Source organism: Mesoplodon densirostris, chromosome X (assembly GCF_025265405.1).
Source record: "Mesoplodon densirostris isolate mMesDen1 chromosome X, mMesDen1 primary haplotype, whole genome shotgun sequence".
In the NCBI taxonomy this organism is placed as follows: Eukaryota; Metazoa; Chordata; class Mammalia; order Artiodactyla; family Ziphiidae; genus Mesoplodon; species Mesoplodon densirostris.
The window spans coordinates 55222899-55250131 of record NC_082681.1 but is presented as its reverse complement, the minus strand read 5'-3'; the positions used below and the strand labels follow the sequence as shown (position 1 = coordinate 55250131).

At 38.7% G+C, this 27233-nt stretch overlaps 1 protein-coding gene across 4 annotated transcripts in view; it reads left to right on the top strand.

Moving 5' to 3' along the window:
- The window catches only part of DIAPH2 (diaphanous related formin 2), an 894195-nt gene that overhangs the window by 655196 nt on the left and 211766 nt on the right, over positions 1-27233 (top strand). For all 4 annotated transcript variants that reach the window (XM_060086247.1, XM_060086246.1, XM_060086245.1 and 1 more), the window contains one exon: positions 3381-3544. In XM_060086247.1, the coding sequence (XP_059942230.1) occupies positions 3381-3544 (164 nt within the window). The remainder of the gene's footprint in view (positions 1-3380; positions 3545-27233) is intronic.

Below are 27233 nucleotides of genomic sequence, written 5' to 3'. Positions count from 1 at the left end.
AATATACAGTTTAGTACCTTGCTGCAAATAGAATATAAGTAAGTGACCTTTGCAAAGCGTGTATTCTTAGCAAGTCTGGCATGAGTCTGTTTTATTTAGGCAAGAGAGACTAGAAAACAAAAATCTAACTTTCATTCTGTGCTGAGAAATAAAGAAAATTGTCTTATTTCTGCAGCTCTCAAACAGGATGTTCAACACTCTCTTAAAAATCAAACAAATAGGGACTTCCTTGGTGGCAGGTGGTTAAGAATCCGCCTTCCAATACAGGGGACACGGGTTCAAGCCCTGGTCCAGGAAGATCCCACGTGCCACAGAGCAACTAAGCCCATGTGCCACAACTACTGAACCTGCGCTCTAGAGCCTGCGAGCCTCACCTACTGAAGCCCATGTGCCTAGAGCCCGTGCTCCGCAACAAGAGAAGCCACCACAATGAGAATCCCGCACACTGTAACGAAAAGTAGCCCCCGCTAGCCACAACTAGAGAAAGCCCACGCATAACAGCAAAGACCCAATGCAGCCAAAAATAAATTAATTAATTAATTAATTTAAAAAAATCAAACAAATATATGTTGATATTCTCAGAGGTAAAATCAGAATATGTAGGTAGCATTACATACAACCCTTTTGTTTGTAAAAAGCAAGTAGAATAAGTCAGAAATGCATTAATTCTTTCTGGTCTATTGACAGCAAAATGGACTTGAGGGTTGAAAGATTTAATGTCACTCCTTAGCAAGGAAGAGGTTGTTGTGTGGCTAATATGAATGCTAATACTTAAGTAGCATAAGAAGGAACCTGGTAAGGGGAGAATCTCACTTTTAAAATCCTGCTGTATCCTGTAAGTGTCAGCTGTAAAGTAATTTTCCAGAAATGGTCTGATTTCCCCACTGACTTCCATTGTGAAACTAGAGCTGTGTTTCCATGGAAAATAAATTTGACCCCAGGTTATGATAAAACACACTGAAGAGTTCAGAAAATTTTATAAAATCCAGCATTTCAAGACACAGTTATCAGTACCTGTTAAAATAATACTATCACAAAATGTGAACACACTGTAGTAGATCTTAAAATAGCACACCCCAAACTGTGCTATTATTCTTTTTTTTAACAAGTCCAAGTCTAGTACCTTTACATTTAAAGACATTTTACTTCTGTGATCATTATTGATTTTTAATAGACTTAATTGTAAAAGGTAGATTTGCTTTCCTTTATATTCTTCATGGTTAGTCTACTTACTTTTTTCTGAAGCATTCTTTTTTTTTGCGGTACGCAGGCCTCTCACTGTTCTGGCCTCTCCCGTTGCGGAGCACAGGCTCCGGACGCGCAGACTCAGCGACCATGACTCACGGGCCCAGCCGCTCCGCGGCATGTGGGATCTCCCCGGACCGGGGAACGAACCCATATCCCCTGCATCAGCAGGCGAACTCTCAACCACTGCGCCACCAGGGAACCCCTTTTTCTGAAGCATTCTTATCAATTAACATTCAAAAGCCTTCAGCCATAGAAGAAAGACCAGAAAGAAATGTCCCAAAAAGTTCACAACACTGAGTTGCTGGAAATTTTAGTTTACTTACGTTTTTATATTTCTAAGTCACCTAAAGAGATAATTTTCTATATCTGTATCTTCTATAATCAGGAATAAAGTCGATAATTTATTTCTATAAATTTACACATAATGAGATACATTTAGTCAGACACATTTACATACCTGGTTCATTTTATGTTTGGTAGTAGTGGTAGTTGTTATCACTTTTTTGATAAAAATTTTAAAACAGTGATGTAATTAATTTTGGGGTAAATACTTTTCTGGAGTATACTGCTGAAAGTGTAGTCCTGGTGTTACCAAACTAAACTTGGGTCCTCTGGCCACGCACAGTAAAGCCAATCTACTGGCACCAGGTTGTGGTGAAGGAAAGTGCAGCATTTATTATAGGCGCCAGACAAGGAGAGTGCGTGTGGGTGGCTTGTGCTCAAAAGCTCCAAACTCCCAGAGGGTTTCAGGGAAGCATTATTAAAGACCAGGTGAGGGAGGGGGGTTGCAGGGTATGTGATCAACTTGTGCACATTTCTCTGATTAGTTGGTGGTGAGGTAACAGGGTGGTGTCACAGGGGTTAACACTGTCAATCCTCAGGCTCCAGTAGGCCTGCAGGACTATGTGCTCAAGGTCACCAAGTGGTTAACCTCTTCCATTTGGTGGGGGTTTTAGCATCTGTAAAACTACTGAGGAAATGTGCATCAGATACTGTTATCTAAGCACTTAGAAAGGAGTTAAAGGAGAGGATATGGAGGAGGGGTCTGTCATGGGAAGGCCTCATTGGGTCCTGCTGTGTTACACCGGACTGGCAGCCTCAGTATCATCTGGGAACTTGTTAGAAATTATAATCCTCAGGCCCCTGGGCTCAGGCTCAGCAAACAGCATTCGGGTTTGAACAAGCCCTTTGGGCGATTAAGGTTCTAGAGCTACAGCAGAATCTCTCTCCCCCTCTCTCTCCCCTCTCCATCCTTCCCTCTCCAAAGCTCTTCCTCTCGTCCCTTCTTTTTCTCTCTCCCTCTTTTTCTCCTCCTCATATGGGATATATGTGTATAGGTATATATACACACATATAGATACATAACCTATATATAGAATTCACTGTAACCTCTCCATCTATATAGAATATGTATTTTTAAAAAAAGAAAATATATACTTTTTTCCCTAAGTTTTTCATTGCTGTTTGTTTCTACCCTATCTCCCTCCTAAAAAGATATGAGGCAGTTTTCTGGTGTTTATACTTCTGTGTTTTCATTTAGCAAACATGTTTTAGCAAATATGTTCTTCATGGTTATACATTAAATAGTTCTGCCTCATTTATAGATTTTCAAAGCTCACTGACCAATATAATGACTCCAGCAAGTTGTTATGGGCTGAATTGTACCCCTCTAATTCATGTGTTGAAGCCCTAACCCTCAAAACTTCCAAAATGTGACTGTATTTGGAGATAGAACATTTACAGAGGTAAGTAAGTTAAAATGAGGTCCTTAGGGTGGGCCCTAATCCAATATAACCAGTGTCTTCTTAGGAAGCGGAGATTAGGACACAGACAACATGTACAGAGGGACCACCAGGTAAGGATACAGGGAGAAGGCAGCCATCTTCAAGCCAAGGAAAGAGGCCACAGAAGAAAGCAAATTTGCTGACACCTCGATATTGTACTGCTAGCCTGCAAAATTGTGAGAAAATAAATTTCCGTTATTTAAGTTACCTGATCTGTGGTATTTTGTCATGGCAACCCGAGCAAAGTAATGCAGAAGTGTTTACAGAAATAATGTTATAATTCAGTCCTAACACCTAGTGATTGCCTTTGAGGTACTATTGGATCAGTTTCCTTAACAGAAAGCTACAGCTTTACAAAGGGTGCCAGAGAACAGTATGAAAAACTACTCACCATGCACAACAACATGATAAAGCTCTATGAGAATCTTGGAGAATACTTTATTTTTGATGCTAAGAGAGTGAGCATAGAAGAATTTTTCGGTGATCTCAGCAACTTCCAAACTTTGTTCCTGGTAAGTAATATGCCTTAAAGCCTTGCAAGGCCTGTTGCTTTTGTTTTTATATAATTTCTTCCATAGTCATTTTATTTTACGTACCTACTGACCATATTGATTTCATGTTATAGCCCTTTAACAGGAATTAACAGATATTTTATACCTGTGACATGGATTAAAAATTGTTGGCTGGCTTAATGTATAATGGGAACCTAAATGAATTATCTTCAACTTTAGGTACACATGGTAATTTTACTGCTGAAATTTTATAGAAAATGAATGAATTGGTACTCAAATGACCCTGATTTTTTATACAGCGTATTATAATTTGACCTAGCTTAAAAATTAACATCTAAAATCATCTTTTACTCAATACATTAAAATGCTGTGACTGATGAATAAGTTTCTTTCATAGTCTAGATGAGAAACTGATTCTAAATTGGACTCTGTATCAATAAATGACCTGAAATACCTAAAGTTTCTTTCAGAATGTGAGCTCTCCTTTTTCAAACTGTAACTTGGGGATAATGGTAAACGTTAGCATTAATCGGAGGTCGATCATCAGGGTGCCCGTTATGATGCTAGAGGGAAGCAAAAGCTTTGTTGTATAAATGCTGTGGGAATATTTCTCTGCATCCAGTGAAGACATAGAAGAGCACAGTCTCCGATTATGATAGTAACAGAAAGATATGCACAATAGTTGATATCAAACAGGTAAAAGTCCCTTTATGTTAAAGAAGGAATTCTAGCAATTATCCCCAGTAGGAAGATCAATCAACAAACAATTCATTGTAGTTAGAGGTATGTTTCTATCCCCAAAGCAATCCTTCGCTAAATAAGACTCTCTCTCTTAATTGATGGTGTTGCTCCATGAAATCATTTGATTTTGGTGTGATTTGCACAGTCTATGAAATACAAATATACTTGTGGAAAGCACTTGCTTTCATCTACTGATTTAGGACAGACAACCGAGAGTACACCCCGGCTTTGATAATAGAAGCTAAACCAGAAACTTTCATAAATATGATCATTTGTCTTATTTTTTGCTGAGAATATTAGATGATTTTTGCTTTAGGTCTTTGCCTCTTAATAGACACACATATTTAACTTTTTAGCTGGTCAATAAGTAGCAAAATATATTCTACGGGCAATGAGTGGCTTTTTCAAAACTTAGACATTAGGAACACACCCAGGTTATACTTACTTGGATAATTTTCAAAAAGAAAAAAAAAATGTATGTTGAAAAGGGACGGGGACTAGAAAATACACTTCAGTTGACACGGAAAAGATAAATCCAATAATTCTCTTTTTTGGTAGCATCAATGTCTATGGGTTAATAAAGATAAATAAATATAATTAATATTGTCAATCTCTATGAAAAAGGACCTTGTTTTTAACATAAATAGGATCCTAAAACACTGCCTGTCATATTATGTGCCCCCTACCTCCCCAATACGTGGACATAGAGTAGAATTTGCTGTACTTCGCTCACATTGTAGCATTTGTTTAATTATAATTCCTGTGTGACAGCCTATGTTTAGTCCTATTAGCCAGATGCTTAGAAGCCTTGCCAAGAACTATACTTGTATTATTTCTCAGTCCTAGCTTAGTTTTAAAAAGGTAAGGATATTATTGTTAAGAAGAACTGATTCTATGTCCTGGTGCTCTCACAAACAACCTATGTGATTAAGTAAGTCATTTATCTTTCTAGCTAGTTAGCTAGTTAGTTAGTTAGGAAATGGTGGGATTACACTGCTGATCTCAAAGAACTTCTTTCTCTTTAGAGTCTATGAGTCATGGTGGGAATTTCAGAGAGTCATTTGTATTCCATACATAAACAGGATATATCTTTTTGTCTACTGGCTTCACTGTGGGTGTATCTTGAGTACAGGGAAATTATTTGTCACAAATCATTCTCATTGTAAATAAGTTGACATTCTGAAGCCCGGTTGTGTGTGCATTTAAGTTAACTTCTTGCGAACCTGCTAAGAGTTTGGGAGCTTTCAAAACAGGTGACCAGCTCCTACACTGTGTCTTGGCCAGCCATTGCCACCTGTCCTACAGAATACTACTGCTACCACTTCTATTTACCAATCCTTTTAGACTTGCTGTCATGAGAAGTAGTGTGCAACTTTTTAGCTGTTTTGAACTTGAGTTGGTCACATAACCTCTCTGGGCATCAGTTTCCTCATTTTTAAAATATGAGTGATAATTCCTGCCATGGCTTCCTCACCACAATGTGAAAACACTTCATAACCTATGCTGTGCAGATGGAGAGTATTATTAGCCATTCTATCCCTGTCCATTCAATTATTACTTATTGAGAACCAACTTGATTTTGGTAATGCTTTAGTCCAGAGACAAAAGGAAGAGAATGGTTTCTATCCGTGAGTGGAGGGCGACGGACAAATGCAATATAGTTTGATAAGTGCTGCCATAGAAATATGTCAGGGTGCTATAGTAATATAAAAGAGGGGCTGCCTAACCCTGCCTGAGCTGGCCAGAGAAGCCTTCATAGGGAAAGTGACATTTAGACAGTCTGGAAAAATCCATAGGACTTTGACAAGCTGATTTTGACAAGTAGGTTTAAGGGTTTTACACCTGACCTATAAGCCGAAGACTCCTAAATCAACATCACCAACTTCAGTCAATCATCTATGCTCACCATGTCCCTGTTTCATAGTGAACTTAAAGTGATTTCACTCTCCCGGGGTGGGGGGGAAGAGCCTTGAAAGAGAGACAAAAGTTGTCATCACCACAAGTTCCCATTTTCTTAGTGCTTTGTGTGTTTGGCCTCAGGGTTCTTGGCGCTTAAAAGCATATTGGACTATAGATGGAAGCAATAAAATATCAGTAGTGCTGAGAAGAAAATAAGGGTTCTGATTCATGTGCTACGTAAAATTACTTCCAAATGAGCTCAGAGTTTCATCTTGGGAGATCTATTTGGCATGTGTAGCATAAACAAAATACAGATACGAAAAAAATCTTCCTAAAAGAGAAAACCTCTAAAAGGTGGGGCATATGGAAATAAACAAAAAGGGTTGACATTATGGATTAAGACCTTTTTCAAAATAATCACATTCAAATGAATGAAAGCAAAATTGGGCAATCTCTATGAGATGCTGCTCTATAAATTATTCATATCATTCATATTACATATTACTCAACTAATAAGGATATTGAAGATGTTCAGTTGAATGTCCTATATATTGTCATGAAGATATATGTAATTGGAAACGTTTCTAAATTCAGAATTAAGACTCTCTTTCTAGTTAGTTTCTCTGAGAGCAAGAGAGTTTTAAAAACTGCTTATAATATAGGCAAGGTTAATTAATAATCCCTAAATTTAAGTTGAATATTTTGTAGAAGAAAAATTCCAGATTTACATAATATCAAAGCATCTCTTTTGCTTATTCTCCTTTATGCTTCAGTCATTCGACTAGTTCAAATAGTTGACTGCACAGTCTTTTTTCTTTCGAGATATTTGGAATAGAATGTTCAAAATCAGTGAACCTTGTGTGTTTCACCACCATGCAGCATCTTGCTTAGGCATAAAAATTAATTTCAGCTGTTGGGAAAGTGTTTGAGGCAAGTATTATACTTCAATAACTTTCATAGCTCCAAATAAATTATAGAAAATATTTCTTTTCTCTTTTAAATCTGTCAGTTTTCTGCTGCTTCTGTGTGTTTTTGTTTTGTTTTTTAAAGAACAATCTGTTACCCAGGCACTCAATAAATATTTGTTGTGTGAACGTCCTCATTCTATATCTTATATACTAGAAATAGAGGAACAAGGCTTTATAGGATTACTAGATCCATTGGCCTAACTTAAGAAGAAAATGTTACCATTACTCTTAATCAGGCTAGCAGATTTCCCCTCAACAAAATAAGTGTTTGCTACTGTTCATTTGATAACTAAACTTTAAAAATATTTTTAAAAATCAAGACTTTAACGATTTTTCAACAGCTCTTAGATGAGCGTTAAAATAGCTGTGTTAGGAGGCTAAGTGATATCTATAAATCATGGAGTTTTATGCCATTGTTCAGTCTTGTTGCTTCTACCTCCTAAATATTTTTGGACTTCACTCATTTCTCTCCAAGCCCACTGACGCTACATTAGTTCTGGGCCCCTGCCATCTCTCAGCTGGACTATTAATTACAATGATGTCCTGACTGGTCTCTCTGCCTACTTCTCCTACCATTTCTAACTTCTAATCCATTCCCCACATTATAGTCAGAGTAAAACTTAGAAAACCAAACAAACAAGATAATGTTACTTTCCTGACTTATGATTCTTTAATGACTGTGTCTTCAGGATAAAACCTAACCTGTTGAAAATTAATGTGGTTTACAAAATCAAAAGAACTAGGATTACTTAAAGCCCAGACCATCCTAAGGTTGGCTGAATAAGCCATAATCACTTGAACTCTCCTTCCAGACTGGGAAAAGTCAAGTATTGACAGTGGAGGCAGCGGAACAAAACAGCAGGAAGTGCCTAAGAGAACCTGAGCCTCTTACAACAGAGAGCAAAGTATCGGAGGCAAATGTGTGATTGTCATCGTGTGTTAATTGCTCCCTAGCTAGTGCAGCATCGAGAGTTATGACAACCAAGGTCACTCTTATCCTAATTCTCAGTTAGGGATGTTCTTCCTTCTGTCTTAAGTAATTGTTCTTTTAAAATCTAACCTTATCCGAAAGCTCCTTGTAGCCATTTTGGCTTATGGAGATACTTAATTTTGAGAAGCTCTCATTTTCCTCAAGCCATCTTCCTCTTCACAAGGACTCAATCATGTCTAAATCTAAGCTATAATTGGAAAGCAAGGTGAGCATCTGCATCTGCACTCAAAGGCTAAATTGATAATATATAGAACATTTTATTCATTCATTAAAGGCAATTTGCCTTTAAAGAAATGAGGATGAATTTTTGCATAAAAAGACTGTGTATATAATTCCTGATCCAAGAACACTAAGTTATTTTGAAACATTTTTAAGGCTTCAATTCACAAAGCACTTGACATTTAAAGGAAACTTTAGTACAGTATTGTAAAAATGGTGGACTTATGTTAGAAACCAAATATGTTCTTGAGCAAAGAAGTCTTAATCAGTAATATAAGCTCTATTATCTAGAATTCCGTCATCCAAAATCTCTATTAGATGCCTCAAAAGTTGATGCCTATTTGCTTTGCCAATAAAACGGTAATTAATATTATGAAGATGCCCTTGAGAAACAGCAAAGACCCTGATGTGCCTCTTGAAATAATATAGTTTTATTTGTAAGCTAACTGTCTCATCACCTGTGAATTCAGATGTTTACACTAGTAACAATAATCCAGATATCCCAGATTATCTCTTCTCTACCCCCACTGGCAGGACTCAAACTCTCTGCAAAGTCTCCACTCCCACAAGTACATCTGGAGTCATCTCATATGGGCTCAAACATGTGTCATCTATAGTCACCGCTTGACATTTGCCCACACATATTTGAGTGCCTCCTATTCTAGGGTGATGAGAATATAGCATTAAACAAAATAGACAAAGTCCTACCCTTCCTGTCCTCCTGCAGCTCCCGCTCCCCTCTGCTGAATGCCTTTTGCTGGCAAAGCTGCTTGAGTTGCCCTCAATGATAATGGCCACATCCGGGCCAAGGTTGCAGTCTCCTGCTGCTCCAATTTTGCCATCAATCCTTGCAGTACTTGAGTGTGGGGTTATGCTCAGTGCAGACGTAGCCACGCTTCCCGAGACCCTTCTTAAAAAGTTTATTTCTCATCTCTTCTGATCCCTTTCTCCTTGTAGGCTTAAAAGGTTTTTTTTTTGAAGTCCTAGAGACCTAAAGGGGATCCTCAAACCATAATCCCCTCCATTGCCCTTCTTCCTCCCTTTTGTTCAGGCACCTAGGCAGGTATCTTCCTTTTCCTAGAAGCCAGGGATAAATGAAGTACCAGCATAAATCCCTTCATGCAGATAGAGCCCTAAGGGCCCACCAGCTCCCCCTATTTAATCACACACACCCAGATAATTCCCTTTGAGCTCAGATGGGACCACCCTGGCTACATAGCCTTAGGTTTATTCTGAGCTATTGCAACTCTTTGAAAATAGGCAATCCATGTAAAATACATGGTAACTCTATTAAGCAGAATATTTGACCAGAATACTTCATTCCCCAGCTGTGCCGGAGAGCAGAATTTACTGTATTATACAGACATCATTGAATTCTTCTTTAGAAAATGATGTCACCTATCAACTGTTGTATTCTGTTTGACTGTTTACTTTGGGCCAGAAGTAGATGCCCTATTTTTCTGATATGATTGTTCCTTGTATAAAAAAGCTAAATATTATATCATAAGGAGCTAAAGGAATATGTAATAATTGCATCCATGATTTAAAGAAAACCCACATTCCCCAACATGAGAAAAATGCCTACTGGTATAAATGGTTTTTAAATGGGTACACATTTTAGATTAATATTATAACAATTTAGGATATCATAAATGTTTCTAAAGATATTTCTCAAAGTTGTCAGAATTGTTTATGGCAAGCTGGATATTGCCCTTTAGAAATCTAAGACAACATAATACCTCACACTGAAAATATTAACAAAATCAGTTCAATGCCTACTTTTCTCATTAAAGTCTAGTAATAACTAGAACCAGGAAACAAAATGCAACATCTCGGGCTTCCCTAGTGGCGCAGTGGTTGAGAGTCCACCTGCCAATGCGGCGGACGCGGGTTCGTGCCCCGGTCCGGGAGGATCCCGCATGCCGTGGAGTGGCTGGACCCGTGGGCCATGGCCGCTGGGCCTGCGCGTCCGGAGCCTGTGCTCCACAACGGGAGAGGCCACAGCAGTGAGAGGCCCGCATACCACACACACACACACACACACACACACACACACACAAATGCAATATCTTTAGTTCTAGCAATAACACCTCACATAGAATTTTTCAAGGAAGTGTTCCCCATAAATAAGTTATTATTGAATTATGTCCAAGCACCAGGAAGTGATGCTGAAACTCAGCCTCTGTGCACTGGTGCCGGATCGAATTTTGGAGACAGAGTTTTGGGTGAAGTAGAGAAGAATAGCTTTATTGCTTTGCCAGGCAAAGGAGGACACAGCAGGCTCATGCCCCTCAAAACTGTGTGTCCCAACCCAGAGGAGTTTGGTGAGGAGTTTAATAGCAATGGTTCAAGGGCAGCGTTGCTAGTAAGTATCAGGGTATGTGCAGGGTCTGCATTCCTTGAATCTGGCCTCCCGTGGTCTCGTGATGAGCTGTGGTTCTTGAGGTTATCAAACTATGACCTCTCTGGAATGAAGAATGCTTCATCAAGCAGTTCATCTTCCATTTGTTGGGAGTTTTAGTTCTGCAGAAGAGCTCAAAGATATTGTTATGTGTATGCCTTGAGGTGGAACCAGGACCGTGCCCCAAGGCTGCACTATTGTTTCTTGGCTGCCCCTCCCTTGTCTTTGCATCCCCTCCCTTCCCTCATTAGTAACTGTTTGAATCTGCCCTTTGGAACTCAGAGAAGGTCACAGAGGCTGGAGTTTATTCACTACAAACAGGAAACGGGACACAGAAAGGCTTTCATGCCCAGGAACCCCATAGAGTCCCGCTCGGTTTCACTAGCTGGAAAGTTATAAGATAAGCAGGAAAATATATGAGCTGACCTTTTCCAGTGGCCCTGAGATTGGCCAAACCTATTGATTGTTATCAAAGCCTGCCGGTTAAAACCTGAGCAGGAAGATTCCAGAGGTTAATGCTCCTGGTGTCACCCTCTCAGCTTGCTGTTTTTCTTCATTCTGCTTCATCCTCATTTGTTTATCAGAAAACATGCCCTAGTCCCTGTAGGAGGCAGTAGGAGGCAGGACTTTCCCTGGAACCCTGCCCATGGAGCTCCTTTTGCCCAATGTCTCCTCCCTCTTCTTCTCCTCCCCCCACTTCCTCTCCAGTTGCTTTAACAACTTAATCAAGAAACCCTTCATCTAAGAAACCCTCTCTACAGCTCCAGCTTTAGCCTAGATATCCCTTCTGGGTGCTTTCGTACCTCCATCCTAGCATATTTTACCCTGTAATGTGTTCATCTCCATATCCTCGGTGACCAGCACTATAATTAGCCTACCATGGGTAGGCTAATCACTAAGGATATGTGTGTGTGTGTGTGTATACACCCCCCACACACACACACATACATGCACACACACACACACACACACATATACTCATTGAGTTATATTAACTCAATGAATTAATATAACAGTGAATGAACCAAACAACCAAAGATGAAGAAAATCAAAATTTTGGCTGTCCAGAGCTCACATTCTAGTGGAAAAGGCCATCAAAGGAACAAATTCTAATAATAAAATGATACATATATACGAAGGGCTTGTGAGAGAGAAGAGGAGAGAGGCATTTGTTCTGTCTGATTTAAGGAAGGCTTCAAAGAAGAGACGTGTACTGCAGCCTTTCACATTTAAAGAAGTCCTTCCTTTTTTTTGTTTCCCCAACTGGTTTGGTGTTTATGTATAGTGGTAAACATGTATATTTCCTAGTTTTCCGTTCGGAGTTCAAAGTGGAAAGACAGCTACTTCATTTCCAGGGAAGCAGCTTTCAGGTAATTATTATGATCTAAAGGTTATCTATCATATGGTTGGACAGCAGTAACCAAGCTTCAATTACTTCTTATGACTGACAGCCATCCTGAGCAATAGGCTAATCAAGGCAGATTATCTAGGGCAAAATCAGTTACTTAAAGATTGACTTGTCTGGTGTTACTTTGAGGCAGTGGGTCTTATCCAGGGATGATCTTGCCTCCCAGGAGACATTTGGCAAGGTCTAGAGACATTTTTGGTTGTTACAAACAAGGAGGAAGTGCTGCTAGCATCTAGTGGATGAAACCTGAGATGCCACTAAATATCCTACAATGTACAGGACCGTCCCTCACAACAAAGAAATAATCCTTGCCAAGATTGAGAAACCCAGCTTTAGGGTTAGCTGCTAAAGATTTTTTTTTTTAATTTTCATTTGGAAGACAATGTGAGGTGACTCAAATTAATAAGCAGAATTTGTACTAGATAAATTAATAATGTGTCTATTTGTCACATCAATTAAATATATTAACAATAATTTCAATTATTGATGCAATCACTGTAAAGTATTGTTTTAATTACTGATATTTTCTGTATCATTGAAAGCTGTTCTGGTTCATATGACTTGTATAATTTTTAAATCATGCATGTAAATTGTAGGAAAACTAGAAACCATAGGCAAAAAAGAAAAAAAAATAACTGAAATCCTACTACCCAGAGACAATATTAATAGCTTGCCATATATTCTTCCAGACATTTGTCTGTGCAAGTACATATGTATTTAAATTATGAATGTATTTTTCTTAAAATAATAATAATAAAAAGTCTTGTGAAAGTTTAAGCCCTAAGTGTATATTTACTTGTACTTCCTAGCAGCTTATGCCTGTATGTATATGACCATCAGCATTTAGTGTATAGTGCCATTGGTTATCCCTTCAGTTGTGATTTAAAATATTAATTAGCTGATTTCATGATGCCTTTTCCAAAATACCTGGTCTTTGGTGCCATGCTAGCCATCATTGACTATTGGAAGTTACCTGTAAATAGACCAGTGTAATCTTGCTTTCTCTTTTTGTTTTTACATAATACCCTCATTAAACTTGCCTGTGGCAATTGGTAATTGGTGAATTGCTAGTTGGGCCCATTCACGCTAGTGCTTCATAAGCCTTCTGCTACTTGTCTCTGCTGTACATTTTGATTTAAGAACCATTATTTACCTCAGCTAGGCTGTCTTTTAGTTAACAAATGCAAACTGTTAAATCACAAAAACCTTTCACAAAAATAATAGTATGATTTGAAGTCAGACCAAATATCCTTCTAAATATATCCATCTATATTTATATAAATACATTTATATAAATATATTTATATATTAAATAAATATATATATATTTTTTTCCTTTTGTTTCCTCTCATTCTCTCCTTGAATCAAATTTCTAAATCATAGAATACAGTCTTTGAAGCCCTTTTTTTTTTTAGATCTAAAACATGTTATAATCCTGATGATGAAACAGTTTCTATTTTTGCTCATATAACTGTTTTGATTTTATTTTCTACAAGTGTTTGGCCTCACAATAATCAGAATGTCCTGATTTTCTTGATAGGACTTTTAGGCAAATCAGAGATTGTATGGTATTCCCGAAAAGCCAGGAAATAGACCAGTCGTTCGTTTAAATCCTGGCATTTTGAATTGGAAGATGTTCAAAGTCTATTATTCTTCAAGATCTTATAAATTCTGTGTTCAAATTCGTGGATTATTCATTATGATGGTTTAGTTGAAGTCATTTATTTTTTTCAGATTTCACTAATAGTGCATAAAAGAGCCAAACTTGTTTATATGGGGACAGTATAGTTTGGAATAGTGTATAATTTGTTTTTGCTCAGTTGTCTTTGATCTAGAAGAAAAAGAAACAAGCTTCATGTGCATTAGAGACAAATAAAGCAACAGTGATTTGGAAGAGCAAGACAGATGATCAACTAAAATGTGGATGAAATAATAAATATAACTGTAATGACCAATTGTAATCTCCAGATGGGAGATATGGGTTGATGTCCCTTACAACCTGGAAACTTTATTTTGAAGATTAATTATTTTTAGTGTTATAAGCCATTCTCCTTCATCAGATGACATCTCTAAGAAAGTATTTGCCCAAATACTTGCTCCTTAGTTTAAAATACAAGATTTATAAATAAAAAATCAATTTAAGATTAAGCTTCTTTAATACATCATAATTATGTGGTTGTTCTTTCATACTGTATTAAAAGTCTAAAGCATATAATATTTTCATAGAAATACATTTTTATTACATTTGAGCATTATTTAGGCCAAATATGTTTTAGATAATCCTTTAGGCAACAGGCTTTAATGCATAGGGCAAATTAATTTATAACTATTACTGTAACTATAACTGCTTACGTATGTAGATATTGTTGCTCAAATATTTTTGTAAGTGCCTGGAAAGTATCTATAAAATAGACAACCCAAAAGTACATTGCTGCTCAACATTGTTTGAATTGCCAAAAGTTCCAAATTCACAAAATACAAATGAAGGAGATGTTTTTTGTGAAATGCACACTTGGGTTCATTTAAATAGTTTAAAAAACAATCTTGGGGAATAGAACTTTAAATAGAAAAGATTATTTGTTTATTTCCAAGGTACCCTTCTTTGTTTGTTTTCTGTCTTTAGCTGGAATATGCTGATACAAGACAGCTCTGCTTTTCCAGCTTGCTTGCTTGCTTTTTCTCATTCATTCATTCAGCAAATATTTACTGAGTTCCCACTGAATTAAAGATAGTGTTCTAGCTACTGGCACTTTTTAGTTTACTAAAATTTCTGCCCTCATGAAATTTGACTTGTAATGGGGAAAATGAGATAATAAACTATAAACATTATTATTAGGAAAATTATGTGTTACAACATAATAAACGCAATGGAAAGAAAAAAAAAATGTGCCAAATGGGAAAGCCACATGGCAATGGCTGACAGGTTTCAGCATTAAAGTTCCTTGGACAGGGCTTCCCTGGTGGCGCAGTGGTTGAGAGTCCGCCTGCCGATGCAGGGGACACGGGTTCGTGCCCGGGTCTGGGAAGATCCCAAATGCCGTGGAGCGGCTAGGCCCGTGAGCCATGGCCGCTGAGCCTGCGCGTCCGGAGCCTGTGCTCCACAACGGGAGAGGCCACAACAGTGAGAGGCCCACGTACTGCAAAAAAAAAAAGATAAAGTTCCTTGTACAATCAGTATTTTAAATTAAGACTTAGATTTTAGCACTATAACTTTTTCTGTAAGTATAGGAATCACTGAGTTTTCTTGTTTAGAAGACTTCACTAGTTACAATTAGATGATTTTTTTTATACAAACCCTAACTATTTCATAAGTTGTGTATCCTTATGTGGTATAGGAGAAATAAAAATGAATTCTGCCCCCATTGAGAGAGAGTCTTCCCAAGGGCTTTATCATTTCAATTAAATAATTATAACCTTGTCATCTGAAATATGGAGTCTATGCAAACAGAGATCTTTACCTAGAAGCAGACAGGAGCTCTGACAAAAGATGGGATGTATAGCAAAGCATGTAGTACAGTAAAAGCATATTTTTAGTGCCAAAAAAGTGAAAAATTCTAAGGAACTTACAAAGACATTGAGTTCATCTTGGATTCTTTTCGCACTGGTCCTTGTTCTCTGCCAGCTGTCAGCTAATTGATCTGATAAACTAATGCAGTACTGTGTCACTCAATTCTCCACTACATGCATGCCCTTTAAATTCAGGATAGTGCCTTAATCTGGCAGAGCAATTCTGCTGTCAAGAACTTCTTGCAGCATGGCTAGCTGATAGAGGAAATGTTGGGGAGAAAGGCAGCCTTTCTTGTAACTCTGAAAGAACATCATGTAAGTGGCTGCCTAATCTTTCTAGGTCTAAGATTTTTTTCTCCCCATCAAGGACATTCCACAACTCAACTTGTCTGTTTTGGTCTCATAATCCAGCTCTATGATCTGTGTTTTTCAGATTGGCATCCTCTGGTGTTGGCTTCCCCCGTGATATAGATCAGGGATCACCAGTCTATGACCCAGGGGCCAAATCCAGCCTGCCCTCTGCTTTTGTAAATAAAGTTGTGTTGGCTCACAGCCAAGCTCCTTTGTTTCTGTATTGTCTGTGGCTGCCTTCACTCTATGATGGCAATGGTGGTGCTGAGTCTTTGAGACAGGGTCCATATGACCCACAAGACTGAAAATATTTACCATATGGCCCTTTACAGAAAAAGCTTGCTGACCCTTAATATAGCACATGCAAACAAGGGGGTGGAGGTGAGATTCTGATAGGAAAATCACAGAAAACAGATACAGTCTCTTGTGTTTTAATTTTCAATGAAGTCCCTCCTTAAGAGGGGTTAGCTTTTAGAGAAGATGGGAATTAGGAGTTTCACTAGAAGAGATGTGGCATCAGCTGGACTGTTGATTTCCCCTTTCCTTTCCAGGTGACATTCATGTCTTTATATATTGCCCCTGAGACAGAACTGCTGCCCTCATCTTGCATGCTCAGCAGGATACTGCTGGGAGTGACCCAAGCCTTAGTGAGACCCAAGTCTTTCTTAGCCAATAGTCCTGAACTTACTTCTGTATCCCTGGAGGCAAAAGATACTGTACTTCTATGTCATTTTAGTGCCTATAGTATATTAGATATACAATATATGCTTTATACTCCTTATTTTCCCCCTACTCTGCCTTATACTATGATACACACGTATCCCAATCAGTAGAACAATCCTTTGTCATAACGTGGGCAGAATTTCTTGGTTTTGACTTTCAGGAGGAATATCTCCACAGTCTATTCCTTTGGATCCCCGTCCTTCAATCTTAAATGTGAGCATTACCAAGGGTCTACCCTTTGTCCTACATAATTTTTCCTGAGCAGTTCATATCTATTCTCATGGTTTCTACTCTTTCTTGAGTTGTGATCTTATTCTTCAGCTCTAGCCTCAAGTTTACTGTCTGTTGGATGTCTCCAACTAGATTTCCCACAACTGTCTCCAACTCAGCATATTCAGAATGGAACTCATTACATCTATTCCCAATTTCCTGTTTTGGTTAATTATATAACTAATTAATGAACATATTCTCTGTTTTGGTTAATTAAATAAGCAGATTCTCTGCTTCTGTTAATTAAATAAACATATTCTCTCTTTTGGTTAATTATACGACTTGATATCTTCTTCTCCGCCCCCATTCACATCTATTCAACCCCAAGTTCATGTTGATTCTGTCTGAATCACAGTCACTTCAACTGCCCTAGTTTTGGTATTTGTTGTCTCTCCCCTGCAGTAATCTTTTCAATCATCCTGACTTCAGACTTAGTACCCTCCAAACCATCTTTATACCACTGGAAGATATTTCTTTCTAAAACCTAGGTCTCCCATTTGCAGTGACATGGATGCAATTAGAGATGATCATACTAAGTGAAGTAAGTCAGAAAGAGAAAGACAAACGCCATATGATATCACTTATATGTGGAATCTAAAATATGACACAAATGAACCTGTCTACGAAACAGAAACACAATCAGGGACATAGAGAAAAGACTGGTGGTTGCCAAGGGGGAGGCGGGTGGGAGAGGGATGGAGTGGGAGTTTGGGATTAGCAGATGCAAACTGGTATATACAGAATGGATAAACAACAAGGTCCTACTGTATAGCACAGGGAACTATATTCAATGTCCTGTGATAAACCATAATGGAAAAGAATATGAAAAAGAATGTATATATATGTTTCACTGAGTCACTTTGCTGTACAGCAGTAATTAACACAACACTGTAAATCAACTATACTTCAATTTTAAAAATTTAAAAAATAATAATAAAGCCTAGGTCTCACTGGGAGACCCATTTTCTCAGACCTTTAATGGCCACCCACGGGTGACAGTAAAGTCTAAACTATCATTTGGAAACCCTTGGCAGTCTAATTTGCCCCCAACCACTCTTCTTTTCCTCTGCTCAGAATGCCATCATGTGCACCATCGTCCTTTCACCTGGTGAAATCGTTTTCTTCCTTCAAGACTCTGTTCAGTGGTGACTTTCTCCATTACATCTTTCCTAATCTCTCTTCCTCAACTCCAAGGAGAATTCATCACTCCCTAGTTTGTATGTTTCCATCATGTGGTTAGTGTGATGTCACACTGCGCTCATTATAATTGGTGGTGTGCAGACCTGCTTTCTCCTTTATGCTGTGAGTTCCTCTGGAATAAATGTATCTCACCTGTCTGTGAATTTTTGTCACACAGCAGAGTGTGTGGCACTTAATTACCAGCAGATATTTATTGATCCGTAACCATATTTGTAACTGGTGATCGTGCTCCTTCTGTGCTAGACACCCAATAATAAATGTCTTTTGTATTAAATGCTTCAAAGTCCTCTAGCTGTCTCCTTCTGCTTCCCCTGGCCTTCCTCGGCCAGTTTTTCCAAAACCTTTCATTATTTTAATGATTCTTTTGACTCTTCATCAACATTGATTCAGCAAATATTTGACTGAAGTACTTAAACTTATCTACATTCACCCCATCACTCATCATTGTGAAATCCCAAAGTGACCTATATTTTCCACGTACATATAACTCTTGAGTGAGCTATCCAAAGGCACAGGAAGTACCTCATGTTTACTGTTTTATTTGTACATTCTAGTATCCAGCCTCTCATTTGTCAGCATTACATTGTGATTTACTGTTCCCTTATGACTGACTATGTCCCCTTAAATCTTCATTATTTATCCATGGCCAACTACTCGCCTGCTTATGTCTCTAGGATGTTTTTCTCTTTATGGTAAAAATCATTACAGAAGGACTATTCTTCAAACATACACCTGATCTTTCTACCTTCTCTAAGTCTTGTCATCTTCAAAAACCCTTTGAAGGGAATAAAACTTTTATTTAGGGGAGTTGCTGCATTTTCAAAGAAGAAAAATAGTCGTTAAGTTTTACAGGATAAAATTTAGTCATATTAAATTTCTTAAGTATATCATAGTGTTGTATTTTACCTTTATAGTACTTAAGCATAAACATGCACAGTATGTAGAAAGTAACATTGAGATTTCATTATAGTAGAGTATCAGTGAGTCAGAAAGGCGTTATACAGAAGTTCACACTGAAAAGTCAAATCTAAAACACAACGTTTATTATTGCAAAGTTTTGTACAGGAAATAAAATCCAGTGTGTCTGTAAACTCCCTAAATCCCCTAGTAAGTTATTTGTCCAACATGTCAGGCCTAATGGCAAAATCCCTCTATACCAATAAATAAGGCAACTTAAGCAGAAGATTCATGATGAAGCCAGAAAACCCCTCTATAAATAATGGCATAGTATCCAGGGAGGGAGGAGGTAAAAGAGAGGGCAGTAGATCATTAGCATAGTAAGACAAGGATATTTCCATCAGTAAGGAAGCAGTGATATTTGGCCAAATCTAGGTCATGATCAAGGATATAATCACAAATGGGATGGGTTTTACATTGTGGAATGTAGCTGCAATGCGCATATACAGATGGAATGGCTTGCTTCCCAGAAAACAATCACCACCGTATAACAATGTCCTTATTATTTCTAGTTTTGAAAAGAGGATCTTAAAGCAGGATACCCTGGTCCTGCCCTCTATCCTATCTAAACCCAATTGTGAAGTGATCCACACTCTAATTTTATTTTCAGGTATTTTTACAGATCAACTCTTTCTGGCTATACCAACCCCAAATTCAAGGGGTTGAATAACAAGATATTCATGTAATTTTTCCTGTTTTATGAACTACTGACTCAGACATACACACTTCTAGAGCCAAAATATCCTAGAATAGAAAGTGAGGAATTCCCCATAGGTTTATCTCGTAACTCAGGCTCCTGGCATGTTTTCCAGAGCCTTTTAGCAGCTAAATAGCTATTCTTCAAATAGGTTTTTAGAGAAAGCATGTTCATAACTTGACTTGGTTCCCCTGCTTTGCCATTCTTACTATAAAATTCTTTTTAATTCTCAAACAGTTTCTCTTCTTAGAGTTCAAACGCAGGCACTGTTATTCTGCTTCTGAAAATCTGGAAGATATCAGATAAGCTTTGTCGTTTAAATAAATATCCACTTCCATGGATAGAGTTATATCCCTTAATCCTGTCTTCCCTGGGCTTAGTTATCCATCTTTTTTTGGTTCCTGGTTTGGCATTTCCCAAACTTTCAGCACTTCCCTTATTCTTCATTAGAGTTCTCCTCAGGTTTTTATATATCCCTTAAACAAAGGAAGATCCAGATTTGTGAGGCCTGAGTTTATATAAATTGGGATGATCCATTTAGGAAAAAGAATATGAAAATATTTTTCTTTTGCAAGCTTCACAAAAACACATGGGCAGGTGAATACATTGCCAGCGCCCCTCCCCGACACCATGCAAGTGAGGGGTACTGATGCTCTTGCTTCATTTAGCTTCATGGTGAATCTGCCTGCCTCTTCCCTTAGAGTTGTTCCTCCCATAAATTAAGCACGGCTCTTTAAAAAAGGCCAAACTGTCAAAAGAGATAAACCTAAGTCAGAATGTTGTTATCACACATGCTAAGCTAGTATTTACACTAACTTAATCATCACTGTCTTCATTAATTAAGAAATACTTATTACATGCCGCCTTTGTATTAGATGCTCTGTTCGGCTTATACTTGAGTGCTTATCTGAATATATCATACGTGAAGCAAACTAAACCAACACAGCGCCTGCCCTTTCAGATGCTGTTAAACTAAACCAAGACTGAAGCAAACGTACATAAAGGAAATCTTTGGTTATCTGAATCCATGTTACATATTTAACATATATGAAAAAGGATGAGCGTATCTTGATGTGATGGTTAGGGAAGCAGTCCTTGGGGTCTCCAATTTAATCTGAGGGAAGAGAGGTTTAGAAGTATGCTCTCTATCTTCTACTTAATGAAAATGACATTTCCCTTACCAACAATAAAGCATGGAAGTGTCAGTTTCACTGCAGGACCGCTGTGACATCTAGGGGCCGTCTTGCCATGCTTTACTGTGCCTCATCAGCTTTCCTTTTTTTATTTGTGTTGCTTGGCTTCCAGTCATTGTTTAGTGTTATATATGTTTCTCTATGTATGAAAAGTACCCTGATTGTTCAGACATCAATAAAGCGAAAGGTGCTACTCCATAATTACCGGAAGGACATCTTTCTCTCAATATCCTGGAAAGTGGGACAACAACTCATCAAATAATCACTTTCTTCTTAGAAGAGCACAGAGTTCTGACTGGCAATCAAGATGGCTTTGTGAAAAGCAAATTGAGCAAAACCATTTTCGTTTAATTCTGTGAAAGAATTGGTGCCTTGTTAGTCCAAGACAGAATCTTTATTCACAAAGAATTTGATTCCCTCCCACGTGACATTTATTCTCAATGATGATTGAAACAAAAAAATAGGATCTAGACTCTAGAATACTATTTCAACTGATAGTCTAGGAGATTGACTGAAAGAGGACTAATACTCTAGTGCTTCTTTGGATGACCCCTAAGTGCCAGAAGCACAAGAGCCTTGTCTGTAATACTTTCGCTGATCCCCCTACATGGTAGTTACTCAATGAAAGTTTCCTGCTTCTCAGAGAAGGTACAAGTCACTGGGTGCAAATAAGGCTCCATTTGCCTTAGCTTTTGTGCTTCCTGGGCCTTTTCTTCCTTTCCCTGTCTTTCCCATCACCAAAAGGACAGAAAAATTATCAATGGCAATAAGTCCAGAGGAATTTCGAACACTTCATTAAAATTTATATATATATATATATATATATATATAAATTTTAATATGTATGTGCAAATTTAATATATATGAACATTTTTTTGATGTGTATCTTCCCTCAGAAATAAGTTCAGTTAGGAATTAGTCAAATAGAAAATAATTAAGGGCATCAAGCAGACAGCATAGACACAAGAACATGCATAAATTCACTAGGAAAAGGTTTTTGATTCTTAGAGTACTAATCGTGAATCAGCAGTATATGAGGTATGACTATTTTTTAAAGACAAACCAGAAATGTGTAGAGTCAAAGGAATTTTACCCCCATTGTTATCTTAATTGAAAGATAATGACAGGGCTTCCCTGGTGGCGCAGTGCTTAAGAATCCGCCCGCCAATGCAGGGGACACGGGTTCCATCTCTGGCCTGGGAAGATCCCACATGCCACGGAGCAACTAAGCCCGTGCGCCACGACTACTGAACCTGCACTCTAGAGCCTGTGAGCCACAACTGCTGAGCCCACGTGCCATAACTACTGAAGCCCGCATGCCTAGAGCCCACGCTCCGCAACAAGAGAAGCCACGACAATGAGAAACCCATGCACCGCAATGAAGAGTAGCCCCCGCTCGCCGCAACTAGAGAAAGCCCGCACACAGCAACGAGGACCCAACACAGCCAAAAATAAAAACAAATAAATAAATAAATTTATTTAAAAAAAAAAGAAAGATAATGACATTTCCCAAAATATTTTGTAAATGACTGTTTTAGATTTGTCCGAAGGGTTATGTGGCCTGTGCTTTAGATCTTTTCAGGGGTACTAAATCTTTGCAATTTGAAGGTAGATTTGATTTTTGAACTCAGCCAAAAGTGATAATGAGCCAAGTTTTATGAATAAGGTGTATGATCGAACTGGGTAACAAAATCTCTGGTCAAAAATATTGCGGATCTAAAATAATGAGACTGATTTTATTTGATTCAGAGCTCAATTCTGAAAGAGGAGTTTCAATCACAGAGTAATGGTCCTCACCAAAATAAGTTTATGGCTTCCCAAGGTGGCCATTTGAAGGATGGGATTCCTGGTTTCAACAGATATATTGGAACCAATCTTACAAGTTTACAGTTGCACCTTAAAATGTTACAAAACAAATGCTATGATGTGTTGTGAGAATTAGAGCGTGGAAAACTGGGAATAGCCTTACTCTAGATATTGGTTAGCCCATCTTTTAGGGTATTTTTTTCCCAGCTTGGTTCATTTTCGGGGGTGGGAGAGACATACATATGAGGATGGAGAAACCTATAATTTAAAAAATAATGTCCAACAAGGAGAGAAGACCCAAGGGAAAACCTAAACATTATTAAATTTATAGCGAGGACTCTGTATGAGAGACTTGTTATTTTATTTTTTTTTAATTTTTAATTTAATTTACTTATTTATTTATTTACTTTTGGCTGTGTTGGGTCTTCGTTTCTGTGCGAGGGCTTTCTCGAGTTGAGGCCAGCGGGGGCCACTCTTCATCACGGTGCGTGGGCCTCTCACTGTTGCAGCCTCTCTTGTTGCAGAGCACAAGCTCCAGATGCGCAGGCTAAGTAGTTGTGGCTCACAGGCCTAGTTGCTCCGCGGCATGTGAGATCTTCCCAGACCAGGGCTCAAACCCGTGTCCCCTGCATTGGCAGGCAGATTCTCAACCACTGCGCCACCAGGGGAAGCCCGAGACTTGTTATTTTAGAAAATGATGTTGAGCGGCTTAATTTGGAGTCCAGACTAATTTTCCTAAGGTCCTCTCTTACCCCATCCCTCCTCCTAGCATTTACCCTACAAAGTCAGAAATTCCCCCACATTGCATTTGAGGATCAGCTTTACTTTTGTGGGACTCAGGCACCACAGTGCTTCCTGGGGACACGTTATACCTCCGTGAGGAATTTTTTAAGGAAGATATTGACCAGGTTTCTATTTCTCAGCAGCTAGTAGACAAGATATGGACTTAAGAAACTAGCAACTTTTAATTAGACATCAGTAAGTATTTCCTCTTAGAAGTGATTAAGTATCAGCATAGGTTCCTGCAGGAGTTCATGGAACCCTATTCACAGGCAGAGAACTGGAGCGCATTTCTTGAGGGTCTTTCATGTTCTGAGTGTATATTTCTACTTGTCAAGGTAATCTGATATTCTTTTCCAAGTCTCCAAGGTGCTTTTCAACCCACCCAAATTGGTCTCATCAAAAACCAAATTGATTGTGCTGCCTCTTGCATCTTCTAAGATGGTGACAGTAATAAGGCTGTAAACTCAGCTCTCAGAGCTGTAACATACCACTTGTTTTGCCCTTTCCTCCCCACCCACTCCTCCTCAAGATGCTTTCCCATTAAAATATCTTATCAGTCACTTCAGAATTTTATTTTGTTCCTTTGGTTCAAAATATAATTTTTTTTTAAGTTATAGATTAACTTCCTATAGGTGCCCAAAGTGCTTCGTAGATTTTAATCAAGTCGAGGTCCATAGAGGCATGTCAAACTCAATTGTTTTTCTTTCCCAGATGGAAAGAGGGATACTCCAATACCTACTAAGAAAAATATGTCTGAAGAAACTTGCAGCATTTGAAAACCTCTTCCATGCTCCAGATTGTTGATTAACTTCTAGCTAATCAGAGTTCAGCTTTCTAATGGACTGTGACGGGAGAGGCAATTTTTCCTCCAACTTCAGATCCCATGTTTTTGCAGTTGTAAGGCAAATTTTAAAAGAAGGCCTTGGGGATTACATCCAGCCTTCATTATCGGTGCATGACCGCTTTGTAACCAACTGCAAGTTTAATATACAAGGAGATTTGCACATAACAGTCTTCTTTTCTTCCTTCTTCTCATTTTGAATAATTTACCTTTGAGATTCTCTTCACGACCACACTAGTGTGCAAAGATCTGTTTGTCTGTCAAACCTCCTAATATGTACAGCATGTGAAAGATGCATTAATTTTTTACTTGTTTCCTAAGGAGGCTGAGCAGTTAGCTGGTTGTGCTGAATACAAGAGAGGACTGCTTTAGTGAACGTGTACTGGAATTCACTTAACTGGCTTCCTCTCCTGCAGCAGATCAGTTTCTTCTATGTCTCTCCTCTGCCAAGAGGGAGTCATTTATACAAATAAACTCAAGGAACTTTTCATCTAAACTTTCCTCCCGAACCTGAGACGGTTTGGTCTTAAACCAAAAGATCACTGGCAAAGCTGTGTGTTATGAACGTGTGTGGATCATGCAAATATCTCATTCAAAACAAAGATCTCCTTTTCAAAGTTAGAAAACATCTTTTCTTTTAACCTTGGAGGTTCTATGTAAACACTCATCTCTACACAAGTGAACTTTCGCTGCAGAGTGTGGCGCTATGTCCCTGTGACAAATGTCATGGATTTCAGCCCTCAGAAACACTAAGCATTGGCATTTTTAAGAAAATAAATGTAGAGGTCAGTGAACCACAACCTTTGGATGATTACGAAAGAAACCCACCATTCGAAGGTGGATGATGCTTATTTCAAGGCCACTCAGATTTTCCACAATAAAGAAATATGAGATGTGTAGGGAATTATGTATAGAGAGGTTCTTGGTAATTTCATGTTTTGAGAATTCCCAGGCTGAAAACTATTATTATGTAAATCGACAAACTCCAGCTTCCAGTTCTTAGAAAATGAGAAGCGTATCTGAAGTTTAACTAGGTTTTGACCTTTTATGTTAGGAAGACTACAATAGGGAAGAATGGAGTTAGGAAGTTCATTAGGGATTATTTTATGTAAGGTGGTCAGGGAAGTCCTCACTGATTAGGAGACATTGAAGCAGAGACTCGGTAGCCCTGTCTGAGAGCAGAGAGAACACAAGTGGAAAGTCTCTGAGGGAAGTTGACCAGCGGGGATAGAACAGAATGACCCAGAACAAGTAGTGGGGGGACCAGATCATGTCAGGCCTTGTAGGCTGTTGGAAGGGCTTTTTTTCTTCAACTCTGAGTAGGAATAGATGGATTCTCTGACAAACAGACTGAGAGAAAGGAGGAGGAAGGAAGGAAGGGGAATGAGCTGAGGACAGAGCTTTAGGGGAAGGTAAAAATTAAGGGTGGGAGAGGGCAGTGTAGTCGAGGAAGGAAGGAACATAGTATCTCTGGAATCTAAGAGGGCAGAAAATATCTATTTTGTTTGATTTGGTTATGTAGCCTATACCTCTGTGACTCATACCATAGTTACTTAGGTTAGTGAGCACAACTTAAATCTCCATCTAACTACAGTATCAGTACATATGTTTGGTGTCTATTACTGAGACACCTAAGCACTCGAGCAAGCTAATCAAGGTTTCAATTACCCCAGTGAGAAAGTTAGACTTCTCAGTTACAATCACAGTTGACTGGTTGATGCAGTATTCATGAGATCTTCCATAAGAGGAATTTTATAGGTCGCTTGCACCATAATAAGTGGAAATATCTGGGAAAGAAAAAAGTTTAGCAGTATTACGGTGCTGATAGAGTCTTCAAAGGTACTGACTCTCAGTGTGGTTGCTGCAGCTGAAAATTCTTTGCCCTGAGCATTTGTCATGACTCCTTCAATCCAACATGCCCTCTAAACACAGTGAAACTAGAGAAAAGGAACATCTAAAGTTGTTTGATGTTAATTAAAGAGTAGGGGCTTCCCTGGTGGCGCAGTGGTTGAGAATCCACCTGCCGATGCAGGGGACACGGGCTCGTGCCCTGGTGCGGGAAGATCCCACATGCCACGGAGCAGCTGGTCCCGTGAACCATGGCTGCTGAGCCTGCACGTCTGGAGCCTGTGCTCCGCAATGGGAGAGGCCACAACAGTGAGAGGCCCGCGTACCGCAAAAAAAGAAAAAAAAAAGTAGAATTCTTTCCTTGTTTTAAATGGAAAGCCATAAAATTTGTGCCCAAATCACTGCTAGCATCTTATGTAGGTTTTTCTCTAATCATCTGGTAGTTCAATTCTTTGTTCAAATACTGAAAAATTCATCTCGGCTCACATTGTCTCCTCCCATTTGTAACCTGCCATGACCATTCTTTTTTTTTTTTTTTTTTTTTTTTTGCATTACGCGGGCCTCTCACTGTTGTGGCCTCTCCCGTTGTGGAGCACAGGCTCCGGACGCGCAGGCTCAACGGCCATGGCTCACGGGCCCAGCTGCTCCGCGGCATGTGGGATCCTCCCAGACTGGGGCACGAACCCGTGTCCCCTGCATCGGCAGGCAGACTCTCAACCACTGCGCCACCAGCGAAACCCCATGACCATTCTTAAATTGGGACTGACAAAGACCTGGAAGAGTAGATGCATCCAGATTTACTATGACCTTTGGTATTCTTTAGGATTTTCACCCACTTGTACTAACGAATAGGGACCTCAGCCCAAGTTACACATCAGTAGTCGTA